Source organism: Dasypus novemcinctus, chromosome 9 (genome assembly GCF_030445035.2).
Source record: "Dasypus novemcinctus isolate mDasNov1 chromosome 9, mDasNov1.1.hap2, whole genome shotgun sequence".
NCBI lineage: Eukaryota > Metazoa > Chordata > Mammalia > Cingulata > Dasypodidae > Dasypus > Dasypus novemcinctus.
Window position 1 is genome coordinate 130,503,091 of NC_080681.1, and position 10,396 is coordinate 130,513,486.

The 10,396-nt window shown below is 62.2% G+C and overlaps 1 protein-coding gene across 1 annotated transcript in view; it reads left to right on the top strand.

Moving 5' to 3' along the window:
• MMEL1 (membrane metalloendopeptidase like 1) overlaps positions 1-9,456 on the top strand; it is a 37,229-nt gene extending 27,773 nt beyond the window's left edge. The window contains 14 exon segments of the mRNA XM_058304604.1: positions 2,957-3,093; positions 3,442-3,535; positions 4,551-4,679; positions 5,194-5,292; positions 5,847-5,930; positions 6,373-6,476; positions 6,610-6,668; positions 7,106-7,225; positions 7,927-8,060; positions 8,144-8,188; positions 8,190-8,210; positions 8,585-8,680; positions 9,096-9,172; positions 9,287-9,456. Coding sequence (XP_058160587.1) covers positions 2,957-3,093; positions 3,442-3,535; positions 4,551-4,679; positions 5,194-5,292; positions 5,847-5,930; positions 6,373-6,476; positions 6,610-6,668; positions 7,106-7,225; positions 7,927-8,060; positions 8,144-8,188; positions 8,190-8,210; positions 8,585-8,680; positions 9,096-9,172; positions 9,287-9,386 — 1,299 coding nt within the window. The 3' untranslated portion in view covers positions 9,387-9,456.
• Positions 9,457-10,396: the final 940 nt, after the last annotated feature.

Consider the following 10,396-nt stretch of genomic DNA (forward strand, 5'->3'; position numbering starts at 1 on the left):
CGGGGAGCCCGGGCCCCTGGGTCTTGTGTGCTTGTTTGTGATGTGCGTCACGCTAACAGTCACCACAAAGCGAAGGCGTCCAGGCGACCGCCCCTGGGCCCGGACGTCCACTGCCCCCCCACAGCCACCTCCGGCCCTACTTCTCCCGTCACTGACGGCGTCGCTGGAGCCAGGCGGGGTTTCCACTCCTGCCGTCGTCTTCTCCACGTTTTGTGCACAACACCCAGCCCCACAGGGTCCCCGCTGCCAGTGAACAAGCCGCATCCACGGGGGGAGCCGGCTCTGACTTGGCGGGATGGCGTGGCCACGGCACTCTTGAGCGTGTCGCTTGGTGTGATGGATGCGTGCACGCCCCACTCGAAAGCTAACGCCGAGGCAGCATGAGCGTCCCCACCCCTGCCGGCAGCGTCCTGGCTTTCCACCTTGGCCAGTGTGGCCGCCGCGTTCTTTCCCTCCCCGACCCTGAGCAGCTGGCCACTGCTCCTGCCTGTTGACCCCCCGGTCGCCGTCTGCCGGGGCGTGTCTGCGCAGGCCCTTGCCCGTTTGTTCCATTGGGCGTCTGCCTTTTACTTTCTGACTTCAGGTTCTTTATATATCTTGGATGTGGCCCCCTGGGTCACTGGGCATGTAACAGAGACTCTCTCCCACTCGGCAGCTCGCCTTCTTACCTGCATAGCGAACGGAGGTTTTGTTTCCATATCAACTGAGCAAAGGCTTATCAATCTTTCTTTTATGACTGGATTCTTTTTGTTGTTTAAGAAATCTTTGCCCCCCACAAGGTGGCGTAGAGCTACAGTCCACCTGGATTTGACTTTTGTAGATGTGAGATGGAGAAATGGATGGAGAGATGGAGAAATGGATGATGACCCAGCACCCTTTATTCTCTTACCCACTGCTCTGCAGTGATGTCTTTTTAATAAATAGTGTCTATTTATTCTTCTGCTCCATTGGTCTCTTTTTCTATCTTTGGGCCAATCACATACTAACTGTGTCTGTAGCTCCCTGATAAGTCTTGAAATGCAATAAAGTTAAGTTTGACAAGTTTGTTCTCCAAATTATCTGAATTACAGCTGGTCCTTTGCATTTTCATATAAAACTTAGAATCCTCTTGTCCACTGCACACACATACAGGAAAAAAAAAACTTCTATTTTCATAGCGATTACTTTGAATCTACGGATCAATTTGAGGAAGACTGACACCTTTATGTCTTCCAGCCCATAATCTGATTTAATTTTTCTCAACAAGTTTTGTAATTTATTTCAAGGTCTTGCACATCTTTTATTACATTTGCTCCTAGAGGATTATTTTTTTTTATATAGGACAGTAAACAGTATCATTTTGGTAATTTATTATCTTGTTTGGTGCTGGTACATAGAAACACTGACCTTGGATCCAGAAATCTTCCTAAATTCACACACTAATTCTAAAAGTTTATTTGTAGATATTTTCAGATTTTCTACACACACACAAGCGTTCCATTGTGAAAATAATAAACTATTTCTTCCTTTTCAACCCTTATCACTTTCACTTAGTTTTCTTGTCTTATTGCACCAGCATAATGCTGAAGGCCTGATAGTAATCTGTTTTCATTCCCTAGGCTGCTCAAGCAAATACCATGAAATGGGCTGATTGAAGGAATGCAAAGTTATTAGCTTATGATTTGGAGGCTAAATGAAAGTCCAGATCAAGGTGTCACCATTGTCACGATGCTTTCTCCCCAAATACTGTGGCCTCCTGGGGCTGGCTGCAGGTGACCCTGGAGTCCTCAGCTTGTCATATGGCAAGGCACAGAGTGGCATCTCATGGTCTTTTCTGGGCTCAAAGCTTCTTGATTCCTGTGGCTCTGAATTTCATTCTGCTTGTAAAGGACTCTAGTAGCAGGATTAAGACCCATCCTGACTGAGCTGGGACACACCTTAACTGAAGTAGCCTCATCAGAAGGTCCTACTTACACTGGGTTCACACGCACAGGACTGGATTAAGATTTAAGAACATGTTTTTCTGGGGTACATACAGCTTCAAACCACCACAATAGACACCTTATTTCCTTCCTGGTCTCAGAGGAAAAGCCATCCACATTTTGCCAGTAAGTTTGCTGTTTGCTGTGGTTTTTTCTTTTTGATCACTACTGTTATTTTGTAGATTCCTTTATCAGATCAGGGAGATTCCCTTGTATTTCAAGTTTGCTAAGAGTTTTTATCATGAAGAAATGTCAAATTTTATTAAACGCTTTTTCTGCATCTGTTGAAATGACCATGTTTTTTCTCTTTCCTCGGTTTTTACCCTGAACAATATGGCTTTTCAAATGTTCAACCGAATGTGTCTTCGTGGAATAAATCTAATTTGACTGGGAAATAGTATCCTTTTTACCTATGTCTGGCTGAATTCTGTTTTGCTAATATGTTGTTTAGAATTTTTTGCATCTGTAATCATGCAAGCATAAATTAGACTGGCTACTTGTTTTCTTGTCATATCCTTATTCTGGTATTAGGGTTATTCTTGGCCTCATAAAGTCAAAAGGGGTTCACTTTTTTTGCTTCTCTGGAAAGTTGGAATAAGATTGATAGCATTTCTTCCTTAAATGTCAGAGAGAATCTACTAGTAAAGCTAGATGGGCCTGAAAATTCCTTTGTGGGAATATTTTTAAGAAACTCAGGTTTATACACCATATAAGACTATTCATATTTTCTAATTCTTCTTTTGTCAGTTGTACTAAGTTGCGTTTTTCCAGGGATTCTTCCATCACACTTAACTTTTCAAACACGTGGTCATAACCTCTTACTACCTTGTACTATCTGTAGACTCTGTAGCAGTGCCACCCACCTTTGTCCTGGGTCTGATCACCTGCGCCTGCACTCTTATTTAAGTCTTGGGTGGGGGCTGGGTTTCTAGGGTGCCCAGGAGCCATGTCTGCTTCTCTTTTTCTCCCTTTCTCCCCACTCCCTCCTTCCCCAGGGATTTAACTGGACTCTCTTCATACAAACTGTGCTAGCCTCTGTCACAATCGACCTGCTCCCGGACGAGGAAGTGGTCGTCTATGGCATCCCCTACCTCCAGAACCTCGAGGACATCATCGATGACTTCTCAGCCAGGTGAGGCCAAGGAAGGTGCCAGGAGGCCTCACCATCTCTTCCCCTCCCCAAGAGCCCCTGCTCCCCGCAGCACTTACCCCAAGGGGAGAGGAACATGAGAGGTTACGTTTCGGTGGCCAGGGGAGCCTTACGTTAGAGATGCGAACCTCTCCCGGAGCGCCCCGGACATCCAGGGCACACAAGGTGTTTCTGGGGCAGGGGGCTGGGGTGGGGGTGTTGTCTCAGAGGTCTTCCGCAGCTTGGGGTGGAGCCTGCGTAGCCATGCCCCCTCCCCAGGTACACGCCCCTCACCTGTGCACTCCCCGCCCCTCACCTGTGCACTCCCCGCCCTCTGCCTCCTGCCCCCAGGACGGTACAGAACTACCTGGTGTGGCGCCTGGTACTGGACCGCATCAGCAGCCTGAGCCGGCGGTTCAAGGACACACGCATCAACTACCGCAAGGTGAGCGTGGCCCCGGCCCGCCCACTCCCTCCCTCCGCGTATGGTTCCAGGCATCCACTCCTCCCGGGTCAGAGCCACCGAGAAGACAGTTGAGACACCTGGCCGTTTGGGCAGACAGGAAGTCAACAGGTGACAGAAGGGAAATCCTCCCCATCAAAACTGCAAGTGTGGTGTGCAGGGCTGGGGAGGGGCCTCCTCAGCAGAGGTGGCCTTTGAGAATGTCAAGGTAAGGGCGGCCCAGGCGGGAAGAGCCCTTGGGGAAGGTTTCCAGGGAGCAGAAACAGCCAGCGCAGAGCCCTGAGGCAGGGTCCCCCGGAAGCCAGGGGGTGACGCAGGGTTGGGGGAGGCAGAGGCCACAGTCCTGAGCCAGAGCAGTGCCTGTGGACTGTCCTCCGTGAGCTGTGAAAGCCCCTGGGGATGTGGGGCAGGGGAGGCATGGCCTCACATCCCACCTGCTCAGTCATTCTGGCTGCTCTGGGGAGAATCCTGGGGTGGGGAGTGGGGGTCCCGTGGAGGCAGGGGACGTTCTAGGAGGCTGGTGGGGCCACCAGGCAGGAGGCGCTGGCAGTGCGTGCACTCAGGAGAGGAGCCAGAGTCCAGCCAGCTGGTGGCTTCAGTACGGGCACGAGGGAAGCCGGGGCGAGACCCACAGGGCTGCCCTGAGCAATGGAGCATGGAGGCCGGTCTCTGTGCTGGGGAGACGGGGGCAGGAGGAGATGGCAGCTGGCACTGAACGAATGAATGAACGAATGCCTGCGCTCTTTCCAGCCCGCCTCCCTGTGGGGTGCTGCCCGCGGTCTGGGTGGCAGAGGGAGTGACGCGTAAATGCGCGCAGGCAGACACCTCTGTCCGCCTTCAGCCACTGTACGTTGGTGAATGGGGTAGCGAAGTGGAGGATGACGCATGGAGGGGAGGGAGAAGGAAGGGCGACGGCAGGTGACGGTGGCCGGGGGGGGGTGGGTGGACGGGAGGATGGGTAGTGAGCCCGTGCGCAGGTGCCCCCCCCGCCCTCCAGGCACTGTACGGCACGACGGTGGAGGAGGTGCGCTGGCGGGAGTGCGTCAGTTACGTCAACAGCAACATGGAGAGTGCCGTAGGCTCCCTCTACGTCAAAGAGGCGTTTCCTGGAGACAGCAAGAAGATGGTAAGTGGCAGTGCTTCCTGCCGCAGGCGCCCCTTGTCCCCACACTGCTCACCCTGGCATGGCCTCTGGGTCCCTTCCCCACGGCGGGAGAGGAGCAGGTGGCATCACCCGCACCCCAGCCTCCTGTGGCAAGTCTCACTCTCCAGGTGCATGGGCCCCGCGCCCTCTGATGGCACCCGCTGCAGGTGTCCTCGTGCCATCACACCTCGCTTGGCTGCTTCCTAGCCCAAGGGCCACCGACACCAAACGCCCAGCCAGGGTCACGCCCCGGGACCCTGCCGCCCCAGCCGCGGGTTGGGGGCCAGGCCCTGGGCCCGCGTTTGAAAATGGAAGCCAGAGCCCCGAGGACCCTGTCCTCCCCTCCTGGCCTTCCCCGACCCCACCAGCACCTGGAGAGGCCTGTGGCCGGGGCAGGCCATCACGGCCAGGCGGGCTTAGGTCCCGGGGGCACCCTAGACTGAACCCCTGCAGAGGCCCCATGCGCTGTGGCTGGACGCCGTGCGTGCCCCCCCAGGTCCGAGAGCTCATCAACAAGATACGCAGTGTGTTCGTGGAGATGCTGGACGAGCTGCCCTGGATGGACCAGGAGTCCAAGGAGAAGGCCCAGGAGAAGGTGTGAGGCCGCGGAGGCTCGGGCGGCCCAGCACGCGGTGGCTAGAGCCCAGACGGGGCCACCGACGGCCCCCCTCCTCACCCACCGCGCCCCGGAAGAGCCAGCCTCACACCCACCGTGCAGATGAGAACCCAGGCCGGGGGTGAACCTGGCCAGAGGCGGGGTGGGGACCCCGTTCCTTGGTCCAGGCCTGGGAACCTGGGACATCCCAGAAGCGGGCAGGGGCAGCCGAGGCCTGGGGGAGCGGGGCACCCTGAACTGAGGACAGGAGCCGTCTGAACCCCTCGGGCGCAGCTGACAAATGGCAGCCAAACTCTCCTCCCAGACCCCCCTAGCCCTGCTGGCTGCAGGTCGGGGGTCTCAGCTGGGGCCAAGCCCTGCCCTGCCTTGCCCGGTCACCCCCTGCACAGCCCGGCGAGGAGGGGCCCAGTCCCTCAGCCACCTACCCGAAGCCCCTTGGCAAGAGGGTTTGGAGGGCAGAGCCACGACGGCCTGGGCTCCAGCACTGCGCCCCCTGATGGGGTGGCAGGTAGCAGCCCCCCGCTCCTCTCCAGGCCATGAACATCCGGGAGCAGATCGGGTACCCCGACTACATCCTGGAGGAGGAGAACCCTCACCTGGACGAGGAGTACTCCAACGTGCGCCCCAACTGCCCCACCTGCCCCCAGCCACTCCTGGGCCCCCCGTTACCACGAGGGGCTGTTCCGTGCCAGGCACCTGCCAGCCCCTCCCAGCTGCTAATCCAGCCTGTCCCCACCACGCCTGGGGTGGGCTCCGCCCCCCTTTTGGGTTTGGGGGGAGCAGACCCTGCAACTCCAAGAAACTTGCCTAATGGCATAAAGCTAGTAGGGGCCCGGGTCACCCCCAGCACGTGCCCACAGAAGCCCAGAGGCCACCCCTACTAGGTGCCCCAGCCCCACAGGCCCCGCCCCAGCCCCGAGGCCCCGCCCCAGCTCCCCACAGGCCCCGCCCCAGCCCTGAGGCCCCGCCCCCAGCTCCCCACAGGCCCCGCCCCAGCCCCGAGTCCCCGCCCCCAGCTCCCCGCAGGCCCCGCCCATGCCGTGCCCTCCCACCCTGCAGCTGAACTTCTCTGAGGACCTGTACTTTGAGAACAGCCTGCAGAACCTCAGGGCAGGCGCCGAGAAGAGCCTCAAGAAGCTGCGGGAGAAGGTGGACCAGAACCTGTGAGTGCGGAGGCCGGGCCGGAGGCCACGCTTGGGGGCGACGTGGTGACCAGACCCAGAGGGCAGGGGGCTCTGGGCAGCCCAGAGGGAGGGTCCCGGGGGACCCTCTGGGCGACACGCCTGCTTGCCACAGCTGGATCATCGGGGCCGCGGTGGTCAACGCCTTCTACTCCCCAAACCGGAACCAGATCGGTACGTTTGCTCCACCCACCCCTGCACACCCCCTCCCAGCCACAGGGGAACGGCCGTGTACAGCCCCCACCCCTGCCTCGGGGAGCAGGTCCCGGGCGCTTCCACCTGGGAGGACCTCCCTCCCTGCCCGCCCACCCACGGGATGTCACCTGTGCCCTGTGCAAGGCGAGGTGCAGGCCTATGCGGCCAGCGAGCAGGGGCGGAAGGTGGGGTCGGCGGCTCTGAATGGCGGGAAGCTGTGGGGCTTGGGCCCTGCAGCTGCCACATGCTGGCTTTGCCCCCAGCCTCTGCGTCCCGGTTTCCTCAAAGGAGGGGCCCGAACCTGGCACATGGTGGGTGGGCCCTCGAGCTGACACACTGGAGTCTGGGCCCCCCCAGCCTGGCACGCACGAGGCAGCCTTGCCCACAGCTCACCTCTGGCCCTCCTCCGCGGGCAGTGTTCCCCGCCGGGATCCTGCAGCCCCCCTTCTTCAGCAAGCAGCAGCCCCAGGCCTTGAACTTCGGGGGCATCGGCATGGTGATCGGGCACGAGATCACCCACGGCTTTGACGACAACGGTACGGGGGCAGCACGTGCGCCCCTCCCGCTCCCACCCACAGCCGAGAGCGGCCGGGAAAGGAGCTGCTCTTTCCATTCTGGCGTACCGGGGCCCAGAGTAGCCTCGGGGTGTCAGCCGGGCTCCACCGCCCAGTGTGGGGGGCACAAGGCTGGAGCCTCTTCCTGACTCCCTTCCCACTGCCCGCTGACCGCCACGCCCGGGCAGCTTCGGCCCCCCACCCAGGACGCAGCCAAGCCCAGTGGCCTTGCAACATCCCCAGCGTCCTCCAGGCGAGGGACGGGCTGACCCTGACCTGACGTTCCAGCCCCCTCCTCGGGGTACCGCCTGCCCCAGTCTAGCAGCTGGCGCCGTGCACAGGGGCCCTGCCTCAACACGGGGAGGGTCTCCCCACCTGGCTCAGCAAGCAGACACTTTGGGGGCAGCTGTGCGTCCCCAGGAGCCGTGGGTGCCCTAGCCTGAGCTTCCGAATTTGGATGTCCCAGCGGGGGTGCCCGGGCCTCCGTGCTTGCCGGTCCCTGGGACCCGAGCCTCGGGGGGCACGGGGGCCACCACAGCCCTCTCGGGCACTGAGTGGCCTCCAGCCACAGGGCGACCCCTCCACGTGGGCCAATTCCCCGCCCAAGGGCGCTCCGGCCGCCGGGGCCTGGGGAGGGTGGGGGCCGGCAGCGAGCACGTGGGCAGCCCCCCTGCCCCTGCCAGGCCGGAACTTCGACAAGGACGGAAACATGCTGGACTGGTGGAGCAATTTCTCGGCCCAGCACTTCCGGGACCAGTCCGAGTGCATGATCTTCCAGTACGGGAACTACACCTGGGACGTGGCCGACCAGGAGAACGTGAGTGCGCAGGCGCCGCCCCTGCACCCCGGCCACGCGGGGGACGACGCGGGGCTCGGTCCCAGCCGGTCTCCTGTGCACAGGTGAACGGGTTCAGCACGCTCGGGGAAAACATCGCCGACAATGGAGGGCGTGCGGCAGGCGTACAAGGTGGGCGGGGCGCAGCGGCCCAGGCCGTCATGGGGCCCCTCTCCCTCCCTCCCGCAGAGGCCCCGCAGAGGCCCCGCACAGCAGGGACCGGCAGGAGGGCTGACGTCCCCATTCATCCCTGTCGGGAACCCGGCCTCGAGCCCTCCAGCTCCCACCAGGCAGAGGCTGACACGCACAGGGAGAGAGCCCACCTGCCCCCAGCACTGGGGCACCTACGGCCTCAGAACAGGCCAGGCGGGCTGCCACGTGGTGGGCACCTGGCCGGGGCCCTCGCCAGCACTGGCGTGCAGGTGGCCCTGGGTGGGCGGTGGTGGGGAGCACCGCCCCCGCAGTCAGGCCCCACCTGGGATCCGAGCCCCACCTGCTGCCCTCAGGCCTACCTGAAGTGGCTGATGGAAGGCGGCAGGGACCCCCAGCTGCCAGGCCTGGAGCTGACCCTCAGTCAGCTGTTCTTCATCAACTACGCGCAGGTAAGGGCCCGGGCCCTGCCCACCCCAGCCCACCCCAGCCCGCCCCGGCCCACCTGCACACACACCCCTGAACTCGGGCAGGCCGGCGGAGCAGAACGCGAACCCCAGGTCAGGCAGCCTTTCTGGAGGATGGAGGGGCCAGACTAGAGCTGGGGGGCTTCCTGCGGAGGTGTGGGGCAGGGGGAACTGCAGCTGCCTCTCCCACTGCAGAGAGCTGGGCCTGGAGGTGCCTGGATTCCTGCGGCAGACGACCCCCATCCGCCAGCCATGGCTGCCCCTGTCCCCTCCTATCCCCCTCCTCCCCTCCCTGGCCTCCCCGCCGGGAAAGCCCCCGCCCCAGTCCCCTCCCCGCGCCGCCCCGTGCCCCGCCCAGAGTTGGGGCCTCGCGGCAGCCACGCCCCGCCTGCACCCACAGGTGTGGTGCGGGGCCTACCGGCCCGAGTTCGCCATCCAGTCCATCAAGACCGACGTCCACAGCCCGCTGAAGTACAGGCAGGTGCCCACCCCGGTGCCCGCCCCGCCCCCGCGCCGGCTCCCGGCCCGCCCCCCGCCCTTGCGCCCCCGCCCCTGCCCCGCACCTCCTCAGGCCGCTGCATCCGCCCGCAGGGTGCTCGGCTCGCTGCAGAACCTGGCGGCCTTCGCCGACGCGTTCCACTGCGCCCGGGGCACCCCCATGCACCCGCCCCAGCGATGCCGCATCTGGTAGCCAAGGCCCAGCCGCCCGCCCCCGGGAGGCGCGCGCGGCCCAGGCGGTGCCGCCGGCCGGGACCCGCGCGCGCCCACAGGCCCCGCGCGGACGCTACCCCGGGCCCGGCCGCCCCGCGCCCTGCGTGCGCGAGGGTCACCGCGCCAGCGCCGCCGCCGTCCCCGCCTGCTCGAGCGCGGCCCTCCGGGAAGCCGGAGCCGAACACTAGAGCTAAGTAAACGCTTCAGAGAAGCCGGCTCGCTTGTGGGGTCCCGGGCACGTCTGTGGGGTCCCGGGCGACCCGCCGAGGGCTCGGGGCTGCCCCGGCACTGTGCTTGGGGACACAGGTGACCAGGATGCCCCAGAAGCCTGCCGTCGGGGACCGCGCTTGCAGACTCGGGGTGCGCAGAGGGGACTTGGGGCGGCAGTGGCAGTCTGACTCCGACCGTGTGACCTGCACGTGGCCTGGGACCCTCGAGGATGCGCACAGCTCCTCGGCGTCTAACGACCACCGAGGGGAGAGCGGCACCAGGCTTGGACTGAGGGACCGGGGAGGTGCTGAGGTCCCCAGAGCCCCCTCCCCAGAGTCGGGCCAGTTCTGCCCTGGGCCCTGTTGCAGGGAGTCATCTGCCACCCCCCACCCCACCCCCGGGGTCTCTCTCCATGACATTGCCCTTCTGTGACCAGCCCTCTCCCTAATTCCCCTCCCCCCACCCCCACCTGCCCACCACACTTGGCAGGTGACACAGAACCGCTCTCCCCTCTGCTGCAACCCCCCACCCACCTCCCTGTCCTCATAACACTGAGCCCCCCCCATCCCAGTGGGTCCCCATGGGGGCAAGGCAGTGAGGCGCAGCCCCACGGGCCGACATGCCAAAGGCCCGAGGTGTCCCCTCCTGGGGACAGGGACCTTCACAGCAGAGAAGAGATTCTCGGGGACGGTGACACCCCGGGACCAGCCCGGAGGAACGGGACAGCCGGCGAGCGAGAGCCACCAAGGGCCAGGGGTCAGAGCCAGTGAAGACACACGC